Source organism: Beta vulgaris, chromosome 7 (genome assembly GCF_026745355.1).
Source record: "Beta vulgaris subsp. vulgaris cultivar EL10 chromosome 7, EL10.2, whole genome shotgun sequence".
In the NCBI taxonomy this organism is placed as follows: domain Eukaryota; kingdom Viridiplantae; phylum Streptophyta; class Magnoliopsida; order Caryophyllales; family Amaranthaceae; genus Beta; species Beta vulgaris.
Genome location: NC_079208.1, coordinates 56260530 through 56286355, shown reverse-complemented (window position 1 = coordinate 56286355; position 25826 = coordinate 56260530). Strand labels below are relative to the sequence as shown.

The 25826-nt window shown below is 35.5% G+C and overlaps 4 protein-coding genes across 4 annotated transcripts; 2 read left to right on the top strand and 2 right to left on the bottom strand.

The window, feature by feature from the left end:
* Positions 1–202: 202 nt before the first annotated feature.
* LOC104899942 (zinc finger CCCH domain-containing protein 66) lies at positions 203–3309 on the top strand. The gene is made up of 2 exons (XM_010687234.4): positions 203–357; positions 900–3309. Exon 2 carries the CDS (start codon positions 916–918, stop codon positions 2848–2850), a length of 1935 nt encoding a protein of 644 aa, XP_010685536.1. The 5' UTR covers positions 203–357; positions 900–915; the 3' UTR covers positions 2851–3309.
* Positions 3310–8434: 5125 nt separating this feature from the next.
* On the bottom strand, positions 8435–11068 carry LOC104899941 (hypothetical protein). Its single transcript, XM_010687233.4, has 2 exons — positions 9971–11068; positions 8435–9186 (listed from the first exon to the last, which is right to left on the bottom strand). The coding sequence occupies exons 1-2, from the start codon at positions 10869–10871 to the stop codon at positions 8846–8848; spliced, it is 1242 nt and encodes a 413-aa protein (XP_010685535.1). The 5' UTR covers positions 10872–11068; the 3' UTR covers positions 8435–8845.
* A 1721-nt stretch (positions 11069–12789) lies between these two features.
* Positions 12790–18720, top strand: LOC104899940 (nucleolar complex-associated protein 2). Its single transcript, XM_010687232.4, has 12 exons — positions 12790–12947; positions 13470–13527; positions 13938–14059; positions 14393–14464; positions 14541–15188; positions 15445–15747; positions 16126–16455; positions 16539–16745; positions 17122–17208; positions 17400–17494; positions 17580–17705; positions 18024–18720. The coding sequence occupies exons 2-12, from the start codon at positions 13509–13511 to the stop codon at positions 18304–18306; spliced, it is 2292 nt and encodes a 763-aa protein (XP_010685534.3). The 5' UTR covers positions 12790–12947; positions 13470–13508; the 3' UTR covers positions 18307–18720.
* A 302-nt stretch (positions 18721–19022) lies between these two features.
* Positions 19023–25495, bottom strand: LOC104899939 (U-box domain-containing protein 44). Its single transcript, XM_010687231.4, has 5 exons — positions 24795–25495; positions 22953–23741; positions 21561–21867; positions 20852–21316; positions 19023–20390 (listed from the first exon to the last, which is right to left on the bottom strand). Exons 1-5 carry the CDS (start codon positions 25221–25223, stop codon positions 19276–19278), a joined length of 3105 nt encoding a protein of 1034 aa, XP_010685533.3. The 5' UTR covers positions 25224–25495; the 3' UTR covers positions 19023–19275.
* Between the last annotated feature and the right edge of the window lie 331 nt (positions 25496–25826).

Here is a 25826-nt window from a genome sequence, read left to right as displayed (position 1 = left end):
AAAGATTTTTTAAAAAAAGATAAAACTTTTTTGACCAAAACAAAAGGAGGGAAATTTAGAAAACCCAAAAAAAAAAAAAAATTTAATGGAAGAAAAGTCTTCCTTTTCTTTTCTTTTTTTTCCTCTTTTTTTTTTTTTTTTGCAAAAAAATAAAATAAAAATCTTGGCATTTTTCTCTCTCCAACAGTCGCTTTCAATTGTGGGTTTGGTCTTCGTCGTTGGGCGGACATAAAAGGGAGAGAGGGTGCTAAGCTTTGAGTTGGTGAATTAGTTAAAAGGGATTTTTTTCTTCTTTACTATATTTTCATTGCTCAAACTCTCTCAACTAGTAAAAAAAACTTACAACAAATTCTTAAGGTACGTTTTTTTCTTGTAAAGTTTTGAACTTTTGGTTCATTTTTGAGTTTATAGTTGATGATTCTTTGATGGGTTGATGTGAGATTGAATAAAGTTTGAATCTGTATGCTTGTTTTGTGATAATTAGTTTGTGAATTTTTCTGGGTGTTGTTAATTTTTGATAATATATGAAGAATTAGAATATGGGTTTTGTTTAGTTTGAGTGTTTGTTGTGTGTTTTGGTTTTTTGAGTGATGAAAGTTGTTAATTTTTTGAACTGATTGCATAAACTTTGGTTAGTTGGTGTTGGTCATGTTGTTGTAACTTGGTTGTTGAGGATGTTGAACTTTTTATGTGAGAATGAATGATGATATGAGTCATATGACTATATGAGCAATTATTTAGTACCCTTTTTTGTTGGGGTTTTCAGTAAATGTTAACTTTGCTGACAAAATATTGTCTGAAATTCTCAAGATACCTTCTTATTCTCTTTATTTGATTGAGTGTTTATGATGTTGGAAGAGAATCTGAATAGGGTTTTGTTTTTGTCATTTTTTCTATAGGTAAGAGAGATTTTCCATGTGCAGTGGTTCAAAGAGGAAAGTTGTTCTTGCTGAAGAGGTTATGGAGGGTGAGGTTTTTAAGATTGATTCAGTTGAAGAACAACAAAACTCTTCAGTGTTGCTTGAATTATCAGCAACAAATGATTTAAGCAGTTTTAAGTTTGCAGTAGAGAAAGAGGGTTATGATGTTGATGAAGAAGGTCTTTGGTATGGGAGGAGAGTTGGGTCTAAGAAGATGGGTTTTGAAGAGAGAACACCTTTGATGGTTGCTGCCATGTTTGGTAGCAAGGATATATTGAACTATATCCTTCAAACTGGCCGTGTCGATGTCAATCGAGCTAGTGGGTCTGATGGTGCCACAGCCCTCCACTGTGCAGCGGCGGGAGGTTCGTTGTATTCACATGAGGTGATCAAGCTATTGGTTGAATCATCTGCTGATGTTAACCGAGTTGATGCAAATGGAAACCGGCCTTGTGATGTTGTTGCTCCTAGCTTCAGTTTTTCGTCGAAACTGAAGAGGAGGACGCTCGATGTTCTGTTGAATAAGGGTGATCAAGGTGAAGAAGGAGGTGATCAAATAGAAGAGGGGCAGCAGCAGCAACAGCATGAGGGTTTATCTCCTAAATCCTCAAGTGATGGGAGTGGATCGGAGAGGAAAGAATATCCTATTGATCCATCTCTCCCTGATATTAAGAATGGAATTTATGGGACTGATGAGTTTAGGATGTACACCTTTAAGGTGAAGCCTTGCTCTAGGGCTTACTCTCATGATTGGACCGAGTGCCCGTTTGTACATCCTGGGGAGAACGCAAGGAGGCGGGATCCACGGAAGTACCATTACAGCTGTGTCCCATGCCCGGAATTCCGAAAAGGCTCGTGTCCTAAGGGAGATGTGTGCGAGTACGCACATGGAATCTTCGAGTGCTGGCTGCATCCAGCCCAATACCGGACCCGTCTTTGCAAAGATGAAACCAGCTGTACGAGACGGGTGTGCTTCTTTGCACACAAGCAAGAGGAGCTTCGCCCGTTATATGCCTCTACTGGCTCAGCTGTTCCTTCTCCTAGGTCATATTCACAGAATGGCCCTTCATTTGATATGGGTTCACTGAGCCCCCTTGCTCTTGGTTCCCCCTCTATGTTGATGCCTTCAACTTCCACGCCACCAATGACTCCAACTGGTGCTTCTTCTCCCATTGGAGGAGCTTCTGCTTGGCAAAATCACCTTAATATCACACCTCCTCCTGCCCTGCAGCTCCCTGGTAGCAGGTTAAAGGCTGCACTAAGTGCAAGGGATATGGACTTTGAGGCTGGATTTCGCCGGCAGCAGTTATTGGACGAGCTTGCTGGCCTCTCTCTCTCCTCCCCATCAAGCTGGAACGGGGAGTTGGGAAGGCTTGGTGGTCTCTCCCTCTCTTCTCCCACTGGGGTCCAAATGCGCCAGAACATGAACCAGCAGCTCCTTTCGAGCTATTCTTCTGGCCTGCCTTCCTCCCCTGTGAGAGGTTCATCTTTTGGACTTGAACAAAGTGGTTCACCCGTTTCAAACCCAAGACTGGCTGCTTTTGCTAACAGGAGTCAGAGCTTCATCGACAGAAACACAGTCAACCGGCTTTCTAATGGTGGTGGGATGCCTTATCATTCTTCAGATTGGGGTTCACCAGATGGTAAAGTGGACTGGGGTGTTCAAGGAGACGAGCTCAATAAGCTGAGAAAATCCGCTTCATTTGCTTTTCGAAACAATGGTAGTAATTCCGGCCCAATGAGGAATGCTGTTAATGAGCCTGATGTTTCTTGGGTTCATTCTCTTGTAAAGGATGCTCCACCTGCAACTTCAGCTCAGCTTGGTTTTGAAGAGCAGCTGAAAGAACAGTATCATCTTAACAGTGGTATGGACAGGATCCCGCCGTGGGTTGAGCAATTGTACATGGATCAGGAACCAATGGTGGCTTAATCACCAATCTTAACATTCAATTTTAGTTTCTTAATTACTCAAGATTTTAGTGCTTATCTTACCAATTAGTAGGTTGAACAAAATCAATACAAAATTTCAAGATCGCGCGCACCCGAAGGGAAGTAAGCTGAAGATTGGGCAGAGAATAAGAAGAATTCTGCTAATACATTCAATAGGAATTCCAGGATATTATTACAAGTGAAAGTATTCTTTTTTCTAAATTAATTTTATTTATGTTATTTCATATTGTTTTCTTCTTTTGGTATTATTGGGAGTCTGGGAGATGAATTATTATCAGAAAAAAAAGGTTTTCTGCTTAAGGGTAGTTCCCAGTATCTGCATCCCTAGCTCCCTTATGAAGATGGATGGCAACAGAAGAAGGATCTACTGATCAATTTATTTATACATTTTTACTCTGTATTTTTTTTATATTATACACATGATATGTATTCCTTTGAAGTTGAATTGTCAATCCTTTTTTTTTTTTTCCTTCTAATAAATAAATTCAAGTTATTAATTGTATCTTTTATGTTGTACATGTTTCTTTTCTTAGCTAAATAGCTAACCTCCTCTATTAAATGTTGTATTTTCTTATGCATCAATATCTCATACAAAAATGGTAATCTTTTGGCTTGCCACATATGTTCTTGTGCTGAGAAGTGAGAACATACTTGATACTTCAGATGGTACAACCTGTTCTAGTTTTCTAGGAAGAAAAGACTAGATAATGAACAATTCTCCAACAAACAAGACAAAGAAAACTGGTGTAGATCTAACACCGGAGTAGATTTTTCAAAGTGTCTTCTTTTTGCCTCTTTTCGCCTCTTTTCACCAATCGCTATACTTCAAATGGTACAATCGGTTCTAGCCTTATGGGAAGAAAAGACTAGTGATGAACAATTCTCCAACAAACAAGACAAAGAAAATTGGTGTAGATTTAACATCGGAGTGGATTTTCCAAAATGTCTTCTTTTTGCCCTTTTTCACCAATTGCTATACTTCAAATTGTACAACAGGTTCTAGCCTTCCGGGAAGAAAAGACTAGTGATGAACAATTCTCCAACAAACAAGACAAAGAAAATTAGCGTAGATCTAACACCAGAGTGAATTTTTCAAAGTGCCTCCTTTTCTCCCTTTTTCACCTATTCGCTATACTTCAAATAGTACAACCGGTACTAGGGAAAAAAAGATCAAAAGACTAGTGATGAGCAATTCTCCAACAAATAAGACAAAGAAAATTGGTGTAGATCTAACACCGAGTGGATTTTCCAAAGTATCCCATTTTCACCTGTTCGCTAAAATAAGTGTTCTCCATTTAGCCAGAATCTTTCAAGAAGGTTGTTTAAGCCAGAATGCGCCATTATTGACAATCTAATTTCCATACTCGTATATTACTTGTTTCATTTGTCTTCCTTGAATAGTAGTTCTTGTTTGATCACTTTATCTATGCCATTGCCAATTTGCCATTAAACATTCCTTTTGACACACAAAAAGGTTTTAGCTTTCATTTGTTTCTTTGTTGTTAAAGGTAAATAAAGACCATTTAACACCTAAGATAAACTTATAGCCTTTAACTTTGCATGCCCAGTTTTTCTGATAGTGGGATGAGCACTAATTGCACAGTCTTTGGTTGAGAACAACCCCACATTTAGATCACTCAAAACCTTTTTTTTTTTTTTTTTTTTACTTTGATGATGTAAATATGTGGACCAGTATTTATGTGATTACTTTTTTCTCAAAATAAACTTGTTAGAGTAACTAAGTTAGAGAAAGTTGCTTAGCTAATAACATTGTTTTTGTGTTGCCTATGTTCTCGATGTACTTTAAGTTGTGAGTTGTGACCTAACTAAACATAAAGCAAGATTTATATACTTTTGGTTATTTTCCTTAACCTCTCTAAAGATTACAAAATCTTAGGGCCGTTTTTGATATCCTTGCCGCTTCAAGCCATCAAATGCCAAACAATATGGAAGGTGTTATAATATAAGGGTATTAACCAATGATGTCTTGGCCTAATGGTTAAAAATGAGGTGCTGTGAACAATAGGTCACAGGTTTGAATATCCCCTCCCTTTTTTTGTACTTTGTACCGCCTTAAATTATCTTGTACTGTTTGATAAATCACATTTTTCTGATTTCTAGATAAATTAAGAAATTTTTCAAGATCATCCGTAAAGATGCTTTAGGGTGGCCTGTTAATTGGGTTCCTCCTCAGTTTTTTTTCTTTCTGGGTAAAAAAATAAAAATAAAAATTAAGAAAACTTAACATAATTAGGTTAGTTTGAATTAACTAAGATAGTTATAAAGATAAGTTATAATAAGGTTTAATAAGTATCCGTAAACTAAGGTAAAGCAAAATCAGTTGTAAATAATATTGATTAACCCGAGTGTCTTTGTAGTTGTTAACTCATTAATGTTGTCAATCGTTCCTTTTAGCCTCCCTAACATATTGCAACTCTCATGGATGATAAATGGATATTCATGGATTAGTTCAATGAAGTTCTTTTAATTGTACTACAACCTATGTATGTGGCGAACTCGTTTAAAAATTGTGGTCGTCTCTTATTTTCTTATCTTAGATCATATATAGACTTAAGTACTCAACCGTATATGGAGTTCTAAATGTAGATATGTTAGTGTAACCTCGTGAAAGGGGATTCTAATCTATGTATTGAAAATAAAGAATCAATGTTTCGGATAGTTAAGAGTGTCATCGTACAACTAAAATATTGCGGTTCAACCTTCTCTTGACCCTTACACCTTCCTCCATACAAAACTAGAATTTTTTGCACGCGATGCGTGCTTGAATTTTTTTTCGAAACAGAAACTCGAATTTTTTCGGCATAAGAGTCAAAATTTGAACATTAGACATACAAATATAATTGTTTTTAGTTGCAAAATTTGATTGGTTTAGTTTCTGTCACTTAAGTCTCTCACCATTCTTTTTTTTTTTTTACTTTTCAAAGTTAAATTCTATGAACAAAATAGAAATTTTATTGAATTTATTTATGATTTCTAATATTATAATTTTTTAGTTGATTTTTGAATTAAGTACATACTTCATAAATATTTAAAGAAAGTAGACACTTTGATTTCAAGTCAATTTTTTCATAGGTTGTAGTTTGTAAGTGAATATTTTAATTTTTGTAAAGTTTCCTCATTTTAGTGATTTGCATAACGTAAATTATGCAATTTTATGATTTTAGTTGACTTGTGAGTGATTGTTATAATTATATTTTTGATATTTTTGTTTGAAGCCCTTTGATTTGTAAGTGAATTTGTAATTTAGAATGGGAAGGAGTAACATAGTCTCTTCATTCGGGGACACCATAGCTCCCCCTTCCCTTATATAATAGAGATATGTTGTACTTTAATTCTTGAATGATATTTTACATAAACCTTTTTACCTTGATAATTAATCGCTATTATATAATAGAAAAAATAGGTCCAAATATATGAAAAGTTTCATTATATATAGGAAACACTATAAAAAAGTAAATAATTTTTTTCCTTGTCTAACTTCTAAATTCTGATTTCACTAAAATACACCTCTATTTTTTATCATGACCCACCATTAATTGTGAATGGTTCTTGAGAATAGTGATTTGTAAATTTTTTGTAAATTTTTGTATGTATTGACGTTCTAGGTTATTAGCTATTTTAGTTTGTATGTTAATTTTAATTTTAATAAAGTTTCTGATTATTTGAGTGATTTGCGTGATTTTTATAACGTGATTTTCTCAATTGTATGGGTGATTTGTAAAGTTTCTTCTTTAAGTGATTTGTGAGTGAGTGTTGTAAATTTATTTTAGGTAGTTTTCTTTGAGTGCCGATTTTGATTTTGACATTCCTTTTGTAATTTAGAAAGGAAGGGGGGCAAAATAGGTTTCAAAAGAGGACACCATTACTCCCCCTTCCCTTATATAATAGAGATAAAATTAAGGTAATGAATATTAGATTGATCTTTTCTTTATTTTCTTCCTCCAAATATTGAAAGAGCTAGTTAATTCTACAAGAAAATATACATTCATCGCATATATCTCTTCCCCAAATTCCAACCTTTCAAAATGTATTTCTGAAACTTAATGATATGTGTATCAACTATCAACCCTACACTGTAAAGTGTAAACTATTGTCTACTATTTACCCCAATTCTTTTTATCATTTGTACAATTGTACTTGTGTAATTGTCTATGTAATCTGTGATCAGTTACTTAAAAAAAAAATTACTTTTACAATAAAAGATAGGAATTTTTATCAAGAATAATACAAAATTTTACCCTTCTCTCATAATAATACAATTTTTTATCAAAATTCCTCCAGTAGGGCAATACCGATTGTTAACTTGCTGTAGGAGGTAACAAGCTAAGGTGGTTAAGGTAGGTGGGGGGTTAGGGAGGAGGGAGAAAGAAGAAAGATCATTTTGTAATTTTTTTTGACATGTTTTATCGGTTACAAGTCAACTTGACCTACTGGAGGAATTTTGATGTAAAGTTTGTATTATTAAAAAAGAATCAAAACTTTGTGTTATTGTGAGAGACGGAAAAAAATTTGTATTATTATAGTTAAAAAATCCTAAAAGATATGTGAAATTAAGCATCATATTTTTACTTATAATTCCAATTTCAGTAATCCAATTAGAAGACCTAAATCATTTCAGAAAAAAGAGAGAATAAACATGTCTTTGAGTGTACCTACTATAGAAAAATAATTACGCATGTCAGTATGAGAATTAATCATCATCTATTGCTATAAGTTAGATAAAAGTGGCGTAACAATATTAGGACTTGGACATTGAATTAGGCTATGTTTAGTTGACCTGAATTTTTTTGATTTGAACTTATCTGATCTGATCTGAACTTACTTTTTTATGATCTGATCTGATTTGAACTGATCTGAACTGATCTGATCTGAACTGATCTGAAATGATTACAAGAACTTATCTTTTAGATTTTTCTCAATATATAAAAAAAAATATAGTCATGTGGAGTCTTGTTTGATTCGTCTCAATGAGTACTTTATTAATATTCAATTATTATAATTTTTACTAACATGTAATGAAAGATATTTAATAGTAATAATGATTTTTAAATATAAGCATGATCTGATCTGAACTTATTTTTTCTGATCTGATCTGATTAAATATGAAATAAGCAAAAATAAGGTGAACTGAACATAGCCTTAATAACATACACAATTTTCAGTGCTTGTAAATTGATGCATCACTATCATAACAAATACTTGTAATAAAAAAAATATATGGTAGTCATAAGCTGGATTTTCTACCATGATTTTGTCTGTTAATAGTTTTTTTTTCTACCTAGATACCTAATATTGAGGCATGATGTATTTCTACCTGATAACAACATAGCATAATGTTTGATAGCTATGTGGTTGCTGGATTTTCATTTGCTATGATTCTGTGAAAAGATTAAGAATTTCAAGTCACTTTCAATATTTCAACTCATCTAGTAGTTTTCTTGATTCCGACTTAAAGATTGAAAGATTCGTCTGTTGCAATTGTACTAACATCATAAACCATGAGGTTGGGAGGTGGAAGCTCCAATCATTAGACTCCCACATGATTCTCGAATTTAAAACCTTAATTAACTAATTGAATCATTAAAAAGTTGAAAAACACAAAAACAAAATTAGAATTTCGACATAAGAGTTTTTCTTTTCGATTCTAGTATAGCTAATTCTACAATACTTATAATTATGTACATGATAGTAATAAAGAAGCAAAGGGTGAGGGTACATTGGTGCTCTTCCACCCTCTAAACCCTAGTCTTACAACTAGTCGAATAGAGTTTTCTCTTGTTTCTACTCCATGCACCTTACATACTTCCTCCCTTTCATTTTAAATGTAACAATCGAATATTTTATGTTTCACAAAAATACCCTTTTGTTACAATTAAAACGAAACAGAGAAAATATATTTCATCCTATATAGAAAAGGTATACAATTACGAAATATTGCAAGGAAAAAAAAAGGGTCAAATTTCCTGACATTCAAATCCTACAAGTTGATCTATCAACTCACTAACCAACTGGTTAAAAATCCGTTGACCAAAATCTTTAGCAATATCTTGCAACTCATCATCCCTCAACATTCTCCTGTATTTCCAATTTGAATTTCTTACCTCTACCTCAGCCAATTTGCATACTCTCTTCAACATTTCTATGTTTTCATGTTTTTTGTATTCTTTTCTTTTTAACCCAACACTTATAGCTTCATTTCCACACGTTTCCCTTGCATGTTCTTTATCACTTTCATTACTTTGAGATGTATAACTTTTGCTAACAGATTCAGACCCTCCCAATCTTGCATCTTCTTCTACAAAAAGGAAAAAAAAGGTTTAGAAATATATTACATAAAAGAAAACAACCCATTCTCAATGCATCACACACTCAAATGATGATGCAGCATTATGACTAGCCCTGGAATGTATCAACAGTATTCCTATTCATCAACTAATGAAGTGGTGTATTTGCAATAAAATAAAGCTAAAGTATTGGAGCAAGCACTAGCTCAAACACGGATTGAGTGTCTATTCGGATATGGTGTCCAAATGTCGAACTCGGCTATGTTGTAGAAAAAATACAAGTTTTTAGTTTAAAATGAAGTATCCAAATGTAGTGTCGTGTCGGACACGACACCCGATTTTTGAGGTAAATGAAGGTATCGGAGTAACATAGGCTCATAGTGCAGCATGGGTACTTCTACTAAGTCAGTTTCCGTAATGTGTACTCATTCGTAAAATTTCGAAATCTTGCCGTTTTCCGCCCCTACCCGAATTTAAACCCTTGCCTGTACCCGTCTTTGTACAACTTAGCTAGCCCATCTCGAACATATGCAAACTTTGTATATCAAGTGACGTTTTCGTATATAATTGCTACTAATATTAATATTAAGTGGTAGGTTTAAATATTAAATCGTGATTTTCTTTTTAATTGTTGTTTAAAATTAGAAAAAATCACGACTTAATATTTGATCCCCCTCAGTAACATTTTATTTACGAAAATACCACTAAATATACATACTTATCTCGTACATGAATTGACATAATCTCAAAAAATAATTGTAATGCAAATGATAAAAAACCTTAAAAAACCAATACCTGATGTTGTTGTAACTTCAGGATCACTTATAAAATCAGTATTATGATCAAGAACAGAAACTGGGCTTGAATTGTCTGAATCACATTCTACTTCATCATCTTTACTTTCTCCAAAACAAATCTCTTTCCTTTTCTTTTTTCTTGCTTTAATTCCATCAAACTCCTCTTCTTTGCTACAAAACTTATCTTTCAAAGGAGAAAGATGATAACTTTGCTTTTGAACATCAAAAAAAGCATCAATTTTTGGAGAATTTTGAGGTGAAATTTTCAAAGTTAATCTTTCTTCATTTGAAAACACTCTTTCTTTACTCTGTTCATCTCTGTTTCTTCTCTGTTTTCTCCCACATTTTTCTTTTCTCCTTCTATGTTTTTTCCCTTTAATACCCACATCAAAATTACCTAAATTTGATCCATTCTTCTTCTTTTTACCTCCATTTTCAAAGCTTAAAACAAAGAAATCACCATCTTCAAGCTCAAAAAAATCTGGAGTTTCTCTAAATGAAACTGAAGTCTTTACTCTTCTGTGTTGCCCCTTAATCTCCTCTGTTTCTTCTCTGAAATCCTCTGAATCCATTGATTTACTTCTCGAAACCGAATTCGGCATCTTTTGAGAATATTTCATAGAAATTTCTGGCATTGAATCCAAACCCATTAACCTTGCTACTACATTAGGTGTGTTTGAACCATCTATTTCAATTTTTGATGACAATTTTTTTTGATTGAAATTCTCAATTGGATCAGAAGGATGAGTTGGGAGACTTTTAGAACATAAAATTCTGCTTAAAACACCTGAAAAACACCCAAATGTATTGCCTTTACTTTTGTAGAAATTTTCACTAAAAGAAGAATTTGTATTGGAAGAAACAGAGGATGAAGAAACAGAGGAAGGAGTGAACTTCATTTTCTAGAGAGAGAAAGTGGTAAGAGAGAGAAAATTGGTAAGAAAGAGAATGTGGGTGTTTTTTTAATTTTGTAAATTTTTTTGGGTGTTGAAATTCAAGTTCAAAGCAAAAGGAATGGGAACATGGAAGAAAAGAGAAGAAAAAGAGAGAAATTTGAATGAGATTTTCATCATTTTAAAGGAAGGTAAAGGGTGAAACAAAAGTAAAGATCATGTTGGATCAGTTAAAAGAAGTGATTTGATGAGAGAGAAAGAAAAAAAGAATGGTCAAAGATAGTTGGGATTGTTGTTTAATTCTTGTAAAGTTTTTACAAGGGTTGGTAAAAGAATAGTGTTATAAAGAATTATAGGCTAAAAAAGTAGATGTAATTCTCTATTAGTAGAGTATAATTAAGTTAAGAGTATAAATGTGAATATGAAAGTTGGGAAGAAAATTTGAATGTTGCAAACGAGAGATGGCGGGTTGAAGATTTGAATACTTTTTTACTTCTTCCTTTTCATAATACTCGAAAGTCGCAATATTTTTTATTTTGGGAAGTTTCACATTCTTTGTTACACTTCCTTTTTGGGAAATACACACTCTCTATCTCTCTTCTCACATGAGTCCCTTTTCTTTTTATTCTTTACCTCTCTTTTCTCCAAAAATTACCTAAAAGTCCGTGAATTGAGAAGTGTAACGAGTAATATGAAACGGAGGAGTATATAGTATGCATAGAAAGAAAAAGAAAGGTGAGGGAAAAAAAGAATTAAGGAAATACTTTTTGAAGTGTCAATTTATTTGTGGGGAATTTGTATTCACTGGTGAAATTGCAGGGTTTGTTGTGTAATATTCAACCTAAAATTGTACAGTGTACATTCAATTAGTGACTCATAGTGAGTATGTAACAGGAAGTTGTCCCCTTGCTTTTTGGTAGGACATGGACCAGTTTTGTTTTTGAGCATTTGAGCTTTTACTAATTAGTCCTAAATCCTATGAATCCTACTGGTTTTAGTTTATAGCCTCATGGGCAAGCCTTTGAATGGTTCAAGCCTTTAAGTCTAAGATGTGGGCAAAGCCTTTGAATGGTTTTAGCCTCCTAAGCTAAGATGAATGTATGATAGATTGATAGGTAGACTTGTCGGCTAGGCCGTTTAAAAGGATGTTTAAATTTTAAATTGTAAAGTAACATATATATATTGTCGTTTTTTTTTGTTGATTAGGTATGATAAGTGATTCAAGGACCGACCCCTATTAAGCGATTAGCCTGCAGATTACACCAGTTTAGTGGCTGGACATTAGACTTAACAACCTAAAAGACAATAACCCTAAACTGTAAAGATACCCTTATCACCATTTATCACAGGAAAAAATCTCCAACTTGTTGTTGGTATAAAGATTCAAATCTTGTATAAAGTCATAGAATTTGGTATGGTATTCCACTGATATATCACCTCTTCAACTCTTCTTCTACATTATATTTATCCCCACCTATACGCACATTAATTTTAGGGCCTGATTTTTGTAATGAGTAGGTGACTTTGAAAATGCTTAATTAAAAGAGTTAAAACGACCTTACTTATTAGGTTCGGGCTGTTAAATGTAATTTTTCGAGTTTATTGTATTTCCTTACCCTCTTATTCTATTTTTCAGTAATCCTTAAAACTGATCAACTCTAATCCGACCAAATGTCTTTTTCTTAAAAAGCCTTCCCCATCTCGAACCTTGGGCAAAATATCTAAACATAATTATTAGTCTCAATCCATTATATTCAGCCTAACTTAATTCTATTCCGAAAGTACCATCCCAATTTTCTCCGATTCTTGACACAAAAGTCCGACCTAAAAGTTTACCCCGACACGCCGACATAAGACGGGCCACTTTTTAGGGCATGGACCCGGCTAGGCCCGACCATGATGACCTCAGACTCAGTCACTAAACCCCAAAATCACTTCAAGAGTTCAAGGTTATGGTTCCCTTCACCCTCCTCTAAACCCTGCTCCTCCCTCTTGTATTGAAGAAAAATAAAAACCTACCACTTCTGAAAAAAAACATCCACCGCCGGCAAAAAGTAGCCGACTCTAACTCCGGCGAACACGGTAACCATCTTTTCCGGCGTTATTTTCTCTCTCTTCCTGCTTAAGATTGGTGTTTTTATCATGTTGCTATATCTAAGATTAAAACCAAGCTTTGTTTTTTTTTCTGGGATGGACTTAAAATGCAAGTAATAGTTTACTTGAAGTGGGATTATTGAGCCCATTTTTGTTACTCTTTTATTGTTGCGTATAACATTTTATAAATGGGGGAATGCATGAAAGCTCAAAATTTAGCAATATGGTCAAAAGTGGTTTTGAGCATTTGATTAATGGTGAAATACTAAAGAAAAAGTGTGCATATAGATGGAATTGGTTGCTGTATGAATTTAATTTATCAAGGATGAAACTGAAGAATGAGCAAATTTATGGGATTAGTTCTATTTATGTCTGAAAAACCCTAAATTAAGGTTAAAGCCTTCTATATGCATTATGAGCAGCTTTTAAAGTTTGAATCTTTTGTGCCCATTTCTTCCCAAATTCTATTTACATCAGCTCTTAAGTTTCAACATTTGTTATTTATATCAGGATTGAAGGTTTGTTTTTCACTTTATTGATTGGAGCATCATGGGTTCAAAGAAAAAAGGTATTTTCAAGTGCTTTGTCTTTGAGATATTTGTTTTCCAATTCCATATCTCCCCGAGCTTGTCTTGGCGTCCAACCGTTTGAGTCTCTTAGGGGACTCAAACGGGGGTAATTTGGTCATTTTATGCGTTGGAAGATTTCACGCGCGTGTGGCTGATATTTGCTTGGTACCCATGCTAGGTTATAATGGTACCATTCTCCGAAAATATTGATACCTTGGTACCAGTCCTGATAACAATTTGATACCAATGTCAGGTTATAATGGTACCAATGTGTTTTTTTTTTGGATGTTTGAGTCTTTTTTGGACTCAAACCGTTGGTTACCAAGCCTTTCTCATATCTCCCCCATGTGATAATTAGCTCATTATGAGGTTTTGTGAACTGGGTTTGTTGTTTGGATGTAAATTGCAGTAAAAAAATCACAAAATGCTATAACAGATGGAGTGGAAGATGGCATTTCAGGTGGAAAGGTTTCAGGGTCTAAGATGGAAGCCAAAGAACATAAGAAGCAGTTGGAAAGTCTTAAGGAATCGGTTAGAGCTTCTTATACTCTCTCTTTTCGTTTATCATTTTTTTGAGGGTGGGGGAGAGAGGGGGAATGCTATGTTATTCCGACTTGCAAATTTCTTAATTACCCATTTCTCACTCGTGCTATGTCTGACACAACACTTGAGTACTTCAATTTAAAGCGAAATCTTTGACATTTTTCTACGAAATGGCTAAGTCTGAGATCTAGACTTGTATCCGAGTGGACACTTGTAGCCAAGTCAACATAGAGGAATGTACTTTAATAATATCATTTTGCTTTTAGCTATACAGTATTTCTTTGGGGGTTATTGAGGTAATTGATCATTTGTTTTCCGCAGCAACCAGAATTTTATGAGTACCTGAAAGAGGTGGACAAGGAGCTCTTAGATTTTGATGATGAGGGCAATGATGTAAGTTTACTATCTGCTGGATACTTTAGCTTGTAATTTATGAATCGATGTGGTTTTAAGTGATTTTGTTGGGTAGGATGATGCTGAAACTGATATAGATGATGCTGAGACTGATCTTGGTGATGCTGAAACTGATCTTGATGACGCTGAAACTGATCTTGATGACGCTGAAGCTGATCTTGGTGACACTGGGACTGAAGATGAGGAGGATTTTGATGATAGCGACATTGAAAAGTCAGCTGTTGGGTTGGATAAGGAAGATAAATCGGCTAGAGTTGTTATCACTATGAATATGGTTGAATCCTGGTGTCAGGAGATCCAAGAAAGTGAGAAAATTGCTCCGGTACGCTCTTTACTGAGAGCCTTCAGGATAGCTTGTCATCTTGCTGAAGAGAGTGATGAAAAATCTTCCGAAAAGTTAACCTCGATGTCGAAGCCTGTTATGAACAAGGTTATGGTAGAAACTTTGAGTAAAATCGATGGTATTCTTCGCAACTTAATGAATCTTCCTTCTTATGGTGGAAAGAAAGAGACGATAATCGAGGTAAAGAGCACAAAACATTGGAAGAAGTACCAGCATTTAGTGAAGTCATATCTTGGAAATGCGCTGCATGCTTTGAACCAAATGACAGATTCAAAGGATATCTCATTCACTTTGAAGCACATGACGAAATCTTCCTTGTTCTTGGCTGCTTTTCCAACTTTTTTGAGGAAGTATATTAAGGTACACCTCTTCATCATTAACATCGTTGTTTTTGATATAAATTTTCCTTCACAGTAGAGACCCTCTTGCATTAGCTCACCTTTTGCTGGACAAGCATATGGATTATGGTCCAATTTAGACATTGTGTGCATATCATGAGGTGCCATTTTTTACTTCAGAATGGAATTTTACCTGTAATTGCTTTATTCAGAGTATATTAGCTTCTATTCAATCTAAATGCAGTTAAGTTTATCATGATGTTTGTGAATTTTGACAGGCTGCTCTGCACTTTTGGGGTACAGGAAGCCGAGAACTTTCATTTGCAGCATTTTGGTTCTTAAGAACTCTATGTGTCCAGGTTGGGTCCGACTGTTTAGATGAGTGCTTCAAAGGGTTTTACAAAGCTTATGTCATGAACTGCCAGTTTGTGAATGCAACGAAGTTGCAGCATATCCAATATCTTAGATACATGTTTGTTGAATTTATGTTGGTGGACCTTCCAACAGCATACCAACATGCCTTTGTTTTTATTCGGCAATTAGCGATGATTTTGCGGGAGGCATTGAACATGAAGACAAAGGTTAGTCTTTTTTGTGCAATTCATTCTGATTTTGAAGCATCTGCTTTTATGTTACATCGTATTTATGATATAAAAGATAAAAGATATCAATGCCCTCTCTCAGGGCCCTATAGGCTAATACAACCTAACCCCAATTCCTCAAATTGCATCCACCTCTCATAACAAGGTTTGATCCCATGACCTAAGCCACGAGAGATGAGGTAGCTTCCGAGTGAGCTACCCCTCAACCGTTATCTGCCTCTTGGTATATGCCTCATCATTTGCGAGTAGAGTTTATACTCCTACCATGGTTGTACTTGAACTTAGTAGGAAACATTGTCGTGGGATGGATATGGATCTTATGGTGTACTTATACTTCTCATGTCTTTTGTTTTATAGGAAGCTTTTAGGAAGGTTTATGAATGGAAGTATATCAATTGCCTTGAGCTTTGGACTGTAGCAATACGTAAATATGGGATGGAACCTGACTTCAGACCTCTTGCTTATCCGTTGACTCAAATAATTTCTGGAGTGGCCCGCTTAGTCCCAACTGCTCGGTATTTTCCTCTTCGAATGCGGTGTGTTAGAATGCTCAACGTTATTGCTGCTGCGACCGACACTTTCATACCAGTTTCCATGCTACTTTTGGATATGTTAGATATGAAAGAATTGCACTGTCCACCAACTGGAGGTGTTGGCAAGGCTGTTGACTTGCGAACAATACTCAAGGTACAATAATCTCTTCTTTGGTGCTCAAAGTAGTGTAATACCTTTATCTTGGTCTTCATAACTCCTGAAATTCGTTTTTGTAGGTCAGCAAACAAACACTTAAGACTCGGTTGTTCCAGGAGGCATGTGTGTCTTCTGTGATTGAAGAACTGGGTGAACATTTGGCTCAATGGAGCTATTCTGTTGCTTTCTTTGAGTTATCATTTATACCAGGTGTTAGATTGCGTAGTTTCTGCAAATGCACTAAAGTTGACAGGTTCCGCAAAGACATGAGGGAACTTATTCGACAGGTATGTAGTCTGTTGGCAAACATCAGCAGTTGTGCCTCCGCAAAATTTAATAAGAGCTTGTAGTACAGCATATGGCTCATGTAACAATTACTTCCGAAGTTTTCTTTTAGTTCTACCATATTTGTCACCAATGCAACACTTTGACCATTACCATCTTAGACTGTTATAACAAATAATAAGATACTTAATACTTTGAAAATTCACATTGAAAAATATCCAATAACATTTGCATGATAACATTAGTGAAAAGAATTAGGTGGTTGCAGAAGTCAATATGGTAGAACTAAAAGAAAATGAAGCATATGTTTCTTTAATTTCCTTTTTCTCCTGCTTAGACTGATGTGCTAACTGTAAATGGTCTCAATCTATGCTGCAGATTGAGGCCAATTCCGAATTTACAAACAAAAAGCGTGCAACAATCTCCTGCTTACCAAGTGATCCTGCTACATCGTCTTTCCTGGAGGTTTGATATTGATATGTATTCCTTATTTGTTACCTGCCAAATTCATGCATGCATTAACACAAATATGAATATGATTATAATATGTATGATGGAGGATAGACTTGGACTTTGACAGATATTTGTTCATCTTTTGTATTTCTTTGCCATTTCTCTATGTCATGTGAAAGATCTTAATTTATATTCTTTTTTAGGAGGAGAAGGAGTCTGGCGCCAGCCCTTTGTCGAAATATGTTGCTACATTACGACAAAGAGCACAAAAGAGGAATGACACTTTAACAGACTCCAGGTTTCAACTCTGCTTTTCCAATGCTCATATAGATATAAATTTTTTTTCTTTGTGAACAACACTGAGTTTTTGATTATATCATCAGTATCCTTTATGGTGCCGAGCCATTGGCATCTGATAAAGATCTAGAAGAAAGTGATGAAGAAAATGATGTAGGCGATGAAGGTGAAGCAGTCTTTAGTTCCTTCTATTCACAACAGAAAGAAACAGGGTATGGAATCTCAGATAATAAGAAAATTAAATCACTATCACTTCCTCCGTCCAAAATTTTTGCTCAAGTTTTATTTTTAGTCCTTACTAAAATCTTTTTTCTGTTCTATATTTGGTAGACTTTTATCCTTACTTTTGCTCTAAAGTTTGGGCCCAAACCCACTCACTTTTACTCTACTTTTATCTTTCCTTAATATGCATGTAAAAATGCATATGGAGCAAATATTATGGCACGGAGGGAGTTTTATGTGTCGCATTATTTCAGGTAGCATTAAGGTGTTCTATGTTTTTGACTACACGTGATTTGTTCACATTACAGGGTTAAGCTTCCCAAGGAGGAAAAAAAGAACAAAAATAAGAAGAAACTAAAGGGCAACCAACAGGAGGCAATGGAGGATGATATTGTGCAGGACTTCGTGCTAAGTTCTGATGAAGAAGATGAACCCATGGATGACGATAATGATGATTCACCTCCGCCTGAAGAAACGGTTAAACCAGAGAAGGGGACCCGGAAAAGGCGGAATAAGAAGAAACCTGCTAATGATGGTTCAATGAAGAATGCACGGATAAGCAAGGAGAAGAAGAGAAAACGAAGTCACTAGTAAATTGTGGAGGCCGAGCATATAACACCACAGGTTTTATATGTAGTGCTACAATAAGCAAGAAAACCAAACATATGGCAACGAGGCTATCATATGGTGACTGCGTAGAGTAAAATACCTAAGGATCTGGTCTGAGTTGATGCCATCATGTAATGCTTCTATGTACATGAATTTTGTACTAGTTAGAAAGGAAAATTTTAAATGCTCCTTTTTCTCTAAAAAAAAAAAGGAAATGTTTTGAGTCGATTTGATATTTTTCGGTTAATTTAACTTCAATTTGGAATGTCATGTCCCTGAACTTTGTAAAAATATTTGAAGTTGAGATTGCCTTAAGGCGCATAATGTTTGATTGTACTCATCTGTAGAGGGTCCTTGTTACACGAGGATATACAACAAAAGAACCATTTATATCTAGATTTGGCAATTTGGATATATGTCATATTTGTGTTCAATCTCATGTCAATTTTAGGCTCTTTCACAAATTATATCGAAAATTATATTAATTTAAGATCATATGGCGATTTAATCGACTCCGATTAGGTTGGGTTGATTCTGTGTTAGTAGTATTATGTCTGGCTTATGTTACCATCTGTTCAGTTGTGCTCATATCGTGTCAATTTCAGTTATGTGAAACTGTAAACTATCCATATGTGATATGTAATTAGAACAAGCAAGTGACTAAAGGAGCTGATACAATAGTGAGGAAAGCATTCTGATGCAGTAAAAATTACTACAGTAAATCAGCTGATTCTGGTAGAATAAAATAGTGAAGAAACCACTTTGTTGCAGTAAACATTACTACATTAAATTAGCAGATTGTAGTATAAATTTACAATGTTTATAGACAAAAATTTTACAAAAAAAGCTGTGGATTTCACTAAATACACCCACTAACTTGATGTGAAGAATACAACATAATATTTTATCTAAAAAAAAGAATACAACATAATACAACCGATGAAAAATAAACTACCTCCAAGTACGCATCGGACCAGAAATCTTCCCACTAGCACCAGATAACTGCTTTAAGTTGGTAAGAGCGTCTTGAGCAAGTTTTCTTGTGTTAGCATTTCCAAGCTTCAAGGCTTCCCCTAATGCCCTAACTAACGTATCGTTAAGGGCAAATCTTTGGCTTGTGCTTTCGCCTCTTAACACTTTCTCGATCATCCATATAGTCTTTTCTTGAAGCTCTCCAGGCCGAACTTCGATAAATAGGTTGACTACAGCATCTACCACGCCAAGGCGATCAAGCTCATCAGCAGCCCGCCTGAAATTATGGAAAGTATCTGGGATCAGAGTGGAAAGTGCTTCGACAGCAGCGATTTGAACCTCTGTCTGCTCATCGAGGAGGAGATCAACCAAGGGTTTAACGCAGTCGTTCTTGAGCAAGCACAGCTCATTGTCTTCTTCACAAGGTGCATTGTGTATTGGACATGTTGAGAACTCGGGAGATGCTCTTCCGCACATGAACACCATAGACGAACAGAATCCATTTGGAGGTAATGGCTCGGATTCTCCATCACCAATAAGTAAGCTACCAGATTCTGACAAGTGTTTTAATCCAAGGACTGCAAGCTGTTTACATCTTGGTTGTGAAAGGAATCTGAGCTGCTCACGGAAGATTACAATGAGGTGATGCTCCTTAACCCAAGCAAGTGTCTGTGAGTCTGTGCTCCGAGCAAAGTGGAGTAGAAGACCAAGAAGCCCTTCTAACATACTTGATGATGACCTCGAAGTTCTTGCATTGGGGATGCGCTGATGTTCTTTGAGGGTCATAACCGTCCATTTCAGGAAATCAGCTCCTAGAACTGTCCTCACTCCATCTTCTGACAGGGGAAGGTTCGAAAGTATGCAAGCAGCATCAGATCGTTCACTATTTGTTGACTCGGTGTCTAATAATTTCTCTTTCAAAAGAGCGAGTTTGTTTCCACGGCTGAGCTCATCAAAAAAATCACCACCAGAACTTCCAGATAGTATCCTTATAAGCCTAAGGGCATGGATTCTATGTTCAGTCTGGGGGTGCTCAAGATATTGCATTATGCTTTTAAAGCCATCCCCGGATATTATGTCGGTTGCTACCTGCTCTGATAAAAGAACAAAATTTGTTAGTATTTCTGTGTGTATCAATGTACAGGCATGATAACATACAACCTTTATCTAGGGAATGGCTATATATAATTATATAACCAAACATCCATTTCCTTCCCACTTTTCACCAACTCTAAACTAAGCTCATATTACTTGATTACTAACCATCTTCAATCTTAACATCTAGCATTTTAGTTTGTAAAGATGACTCATCATGAATTGCAGACATAGCATTGGCCATGTAAGTTCAAGAAGACTGCAAGATGACAATCTGAAAGTTAATTTAGAATATGATCTGAAAATTAATTCAGAAAGCCGCTAGAATGTTAAAATATAGGGACGCATTTCTGCAGTACATAGATACAATTTGAATTTCAAACAGAAGACATTATGCTAAATTAGCAGTAGCACGTGAAAAATGTATTACTTTGTGCATGAGAAGTCACGAAGAACTTACCACATGCCTTGGGGGAAGAAGCAATTCCACAGAGGATGCAAAGAACAGACACTTGGCACTGAGGGGTTACTTGAGATAATAGCCGCATCAGTTGAGAGACAATGAAAGATGAAAGCATAGAATGTCCTTCCTTGTCAACCTCTGCCAATTCCCAGTGCCCTGGATTTGACACAATGTTGGCAAGTATAGCAGCAGCCAGCTCCTTATGATGTGGAAGGGCATTCTCAGATGCAAGGAGAATGTCTAGGATGGCTGGAAGTACAGAGGCTTCAACAAGAATAGTTGCATTGTCATCCAAAGAGGAAAGATTGCACAATGCATGTAGACTTGCTGTCCTAGTTTCTGGCTCACACAGCATTTGAACTAGAACTTTTGCACTTCGATTTGCAATTTGTTCCTTATTGCTAGTTGTCAAAGGCATCTTCCCCAACAATGATGCCATCTCTATTTGGATGCTACGAGATCCTGCTTGCCACGGAAACATAAAATAATAGAACCGTGAACAAGCAAACATTGATATAAACAGGCAATAGATTTAAGGCAAATTCAAATGTTGGACAAACATGTCCAATATTATGAGGGTGGCCTGAAGGGAATATAAATTAGAACTTAGGAAATGGACTAAATGAATTGACTTAATACCAGTAGACGAGGAGAACACAATTCCCAATAGCATGTAATGAGGAATGAGTTCTACAATCATACCCACCTTCACAAAGTCGACTAAGTAAAGGTTCAAGTCGTCCTGCTGCTACCAGCTGTTCAACATTTTCATCAATCACCTCTAGACGTTTTAGCACCTCCTCTGCTAAGTTGGACAAACCAGGATGCTCCAAATTCTCTGCCAAGCTTGAAAGAAGAAGAAATGCACCTTTCTCCGATGCAATTTTAGCACAATAAGCTTCATTGTCTGTAAATTCAACCAATAACCTCAGAGCAAATTCTTTCTCTTTCTCTATACTTCCGCCAAGACTATTAATAGCCAATTTTGTAATGCCTTCCCCAATCATAATAGTCTAGAACAATAAACACATTAGTCAGAACTCAGAAGACAATATATCATAAACAGATGGCTCTGAGCTTCAACTAATTTAAACGAAGCGATTACAGAGTTAGACTGAAATTAAGTGAAGAGCATTGCAGAATTTAAGTTAAAACACAAAAGGTATTATCTCACATCCACTAGTATAAAACTATTTACTCGATCACAAACATTTGTGGAGCACCTCTATTAGAGGGAAAAATAGTCCATTACACAAGCACATCAAACAACAGGAACAAAGGTAAATAAACAATATTCAAGAATGAAGACTCCATTCATTAATCTATAACTAACAAAATACAACTTAGATATTTCTACAAGATTTTCTTTGTCTTCAGGGTTCTAATTCTATTTCCTAAGAATGAATTATGTATAGTACATCATAAATATTCATCCACTGGGCAGTTTTGCCCTGTTTCTACTTTCTACCCTTTGGATTGAGCATTATAAGCTGGGTTGAGCATGTACACCAACTGGCAATTTAAAGAGTTGGAACATTTGGAAACTGATGCGTCATGGTTCCTCTAAATTACTTGTTATATTTGAGGATATACACCCAAGCATCAAAACTTTTAAGTGCTAAATAACTCCTCACACGGGCATGGAGAACCTAATTGATGACAACGATGAAGACCAGGTAACAAGCATTTTCAAAAGATACATCCACTATTCACCAAACCATTCCTCAATCAATATGGATTTTTAACTTCTCAAATGTATCCCTTACATATTCTTTCTTAATTAGACTAATGTCACTGTAATCCTTGTCAATCACGGGATTATATGGAACAAAGTCCTTTTAAACTGGATTCAAAGAGTATAATTACGAAGTTACGCAACAACCGCAATGCTGCTCCATGAGTATGCAAGGATTGATAACAGTTCAAGAAAAAAAAATATAGGATTCACTATTGTTAGAGTTCTCGTCAACCCAGCCAGCTGAATTCCTCCAAAAAATATCTTAGTCCTCTTTATAATAGAACAGTATGATCCAACAATGGAAAGAAAAAGGTTTAGCAACATGCAGAACTTTGCAAAAATAAAGTAACATGAACTCACCTTGCTATCTTCGTCCTTTGACATAGTAAGCAAAGCCATGAGAGCTTTGGTTTTCAAAAGGGAGCCAATGCTCTTGGAGTAATTCTTGAGCAGATTAATGATTAGAACAGCAACGCCAGAATTTCTAATTTTATACCGGCTTGATGGATGCTCTTCTGATATCTTATAAATGGTATCCAATACACGTTCAACACAATCTAAAGAAGGTGGATCCTTGCTAAGATGGCTCACAGCTGACTTGATTTGAATATCAATATTTCTGTTAACCCACTCTTCAATTGCCCCAGCTAATCCAATGTTTGGCTTCTGCTCTAACGAGTTCAGCACCTGACCTGTGACAGGGCAAGTGGGATCTCGACCATCTTTCAAGCAATGCTCAAACCAATATTCAATTGCAGTCCTCTCATAAGTTTGCGCCGACTCCAACACCACAGGGTCTTTCATAACTTCCTTGGTTAACGGACATAAAAAATTCTTGAAAGGCAAAATCTGGGACTCGTCATCTAGGTCAAAATCTAGGCTCAAAGCTGATATGTTTGGCTCTGCTGACCAGCTGTCTATGATTCTCTGCAAAGACATGAGAATCCGTCTCTCAGACACTGAATTCGAACGTGCAAGGTCATTCTTCAATAGCTCAACATGTTGCAATAACTCGGCATGGTTAGTAGGTTCAATCCCTAGAGCTCGAGCTAAATCTAATATAATGGCACTCTGCACTGGTTTGGTTATTGGCCTTCCTTCCCCTTCTTTCTGTAGCGTGCAGTATACACTCTCTTCATTCTCTGTTACCTACCAAATATTCATATCTCAAAGTTAAGCTTCAAAACCCTCACATGCAAATAATAGCTAGTAGAGCACAATATCCCAACTGTAAAAAAAGATGATAGCTTCTTAACCCCCCCAGTTCAGAACAGTTATAAACAATATGTCTTCATAACATTTTTTGCATAGGATATCTATAAAAATATATTAGAAGGCTTTTCCTAAACAAGGAAAAGCGCCACATGGCGCTCTCTCTAAGGGAGTTTTAGTTAATGTAATCCATGTACAATAAAAAAATTAGAAATTGCATACCGAAGGTTTCGATCTCATGACCTCATGGTTCATATACAAAATTTAGTGTTATCAATTTAAAGTACAATATTGATAAATGAAAATTTTCCTTACCAGGAACATAGCTTGGGCCTAAAAAGTAAAAACTAGTTTCATTTAAATGTTGTACTATATTAAATCACAAATGTCGCGCATTAAATAAAATTTTCACCTTAAATAAGCTAAAACCTTCATTTTCAGAAACAACATTTGTGTTCCATACGCAACATTTATGACTCAACATACAACTTTTATTACCGAATATACAATCACAAAATATTATAATTATATAAAAAAGTTCAAAATCATTGTAAATTAGGTACCCCCAACACACACACCAACCAACAAAATGTGCCACAAATGGTCAAACCAAATATCTCCTCAAGAATTAAAGCAGAAAAATCATGCAAAGTCGTGAATTACTAAAGAAAACATTCTGCAAGAAACTCGGACTGTCAACAGACTAAATCTGGAAACCTAGTTTCATAATTTTAACTTATAATATGATATCCAAATAATATCTCCAAAAACAGTAAACAAACTCTCATCAAATACTTAAAAAAATAAAAAATAAAAAATAACGAACAAGTACAAATCAAAAAAACACATTCCGAAATCCAGTAGAGTGCAAAACCTAATTAAGATCATCTAATGAAGAAATTCCAGCATAATCAACATGAAAATCAAATTCAATTATACGTCAACCACTAAAAAATTGGTCAAAAGAGAGAGAAAGAGAAAAATCAATACAGTGAACTGAGCTTGCTTCATGTCTCTAGAAAGATCGGAAACTTTCTTCCTCACATCCGGAAAACCAGAAAGACCAGTTTCAAGCAACGCAAGCCATCCACCAATTCCAACAGTTCGATCTTGAAGAGAACAACACAAAGAACGACAATTCATGAGCACATAAATCTTACTTCTCCCTCTATAAACCGACACCGTTTCAGCAGCTTTAACAATGTCGCCGGAGATTCCTTTAAGCGCAGTATGAACCGTCGGAGAATATAGAATCTCCGGCGGAAGACGAGAGAGGTTGACAATAATACGGTGAAGACGACCGGCGTAGACGGTGAACCGACGAGGTGTTTCCCAAGGGATGACGTCATCGGAAGTACAGAGTTGTTCAAGTATCCGGTTGATTGTTTCCGCCGGAGACGGCGTTGGCTTTGTGGCCATTTTACATTGACGGAAGTTTTCCGGCGACTGTGTGAATGTGTGTGTGAATGTGTTGGATTTTCTCTCTCCTAGGGTTTTAAATTTAGGAATTTGACATGATTTGATTGAATTTGACGACTTAGTTTACACGTTCTATCTGTTGTTGGTGTGTGAGTGTGAAAATGCCGCGTTTTTTTGTGTTCGACTGGGAAAAATGGAGGAGAGAGGAACGACGGGTGTTTGGATGAGTGATGAGAAGAGTGAGTCAAATGTTGACTGAGCAAGTCATTAATTGTAATTTGGGTGCAGTTGGTGATTTTTTTTAAGGGGGAATAGCTAACATAGTCACATCCATTAAACAAAATCTAAGTTACGTCAAAGTTATTACTTATTACTCTCTCCGTCTCATCATAATATTGTGTTTGTTTCTTTTTTTTATACGGTCTTCAAGACATATATTCGACCTCCAATATTTTCAATATCTTATTAATAGAAAATATAAAAATATATAATGAAACTATACATTGAGACAAATCTAACAGTATCCCACTTGAATATGTTTATTTATATATACAAAGAGTTCACTCATGGTACACCCGAGTGTATCATGAGCATGGTACACTC

What these genes read in the sequence shown, in the direction of transcription:
- LOC104899942 (XM_010687234.4), top strand. Translation starts at nt 916, where the DNA reads ATGTGCAGTGGTTCAAAGAGGAAAGTTGTTCTTGCTGAAGAGGTTATG.
- LOC104899941 (XM_010687233.4), bottom strand. Translation starts at nt 10,871, where the DNA reads ATGAAGTTCACTCCTTCCTCTGTTTCTTCATCCTCTGTTTCTTCCAAT. An exon ending in TGAAGTTACAACAACATCAG is followed by an intron (nt 9,187 to 9,970) that starts GTATTGGTTTTT and finishes TCCTTTTTGTAG; the next exon opens with AAGAAGATGCAAGATTGGGA.
- LOC104899940 (XM_010687232.4), top strand. An exon ending in CTACATCGTCTTTCCTGGAG is followed by an intron (nt 17,209 to 17,399) that starts GTTTGATATTGA and finishes ATTCTTTTTTAG; the next exon opens with GAGGAGAAGGAGTCTGGCGC. An exon ending in GACACTTTAACAGACTCCAG is followed by an intron (nt 17,495 to 17,579) that starts GTTTCAACTCTG and finishes TTATATCATCAG; the next exon opens with TATCCTTTATGGTGCCGAGC.
- LOC104899939 (XM_010687231.4), bottom strand. Translation starts at nt 25,223, where the DNA reads ATGGCCACAAAGCCAACGCCGTCTCCGGCGGAAACAATCAACCGGATA. An exon ending in ACTTAGTCGACTTTGTGAAG is followed by an intron (nt 21,317 to 21,560) that starts GTGGGTATGATT and finishes CGTGGCAAGCAG; the next exon opens with GATCTCGTAGCATCCAAATA. An exon ending in TTCTTCCCCCAAGGCATGTG is followed by an intron (nt 20,391 to 20,851) that starts GTAAGTTCTTCG and finishes TTCTTTTATCAG; the next exon opens with AGCAGGTAGCAACCGACATA.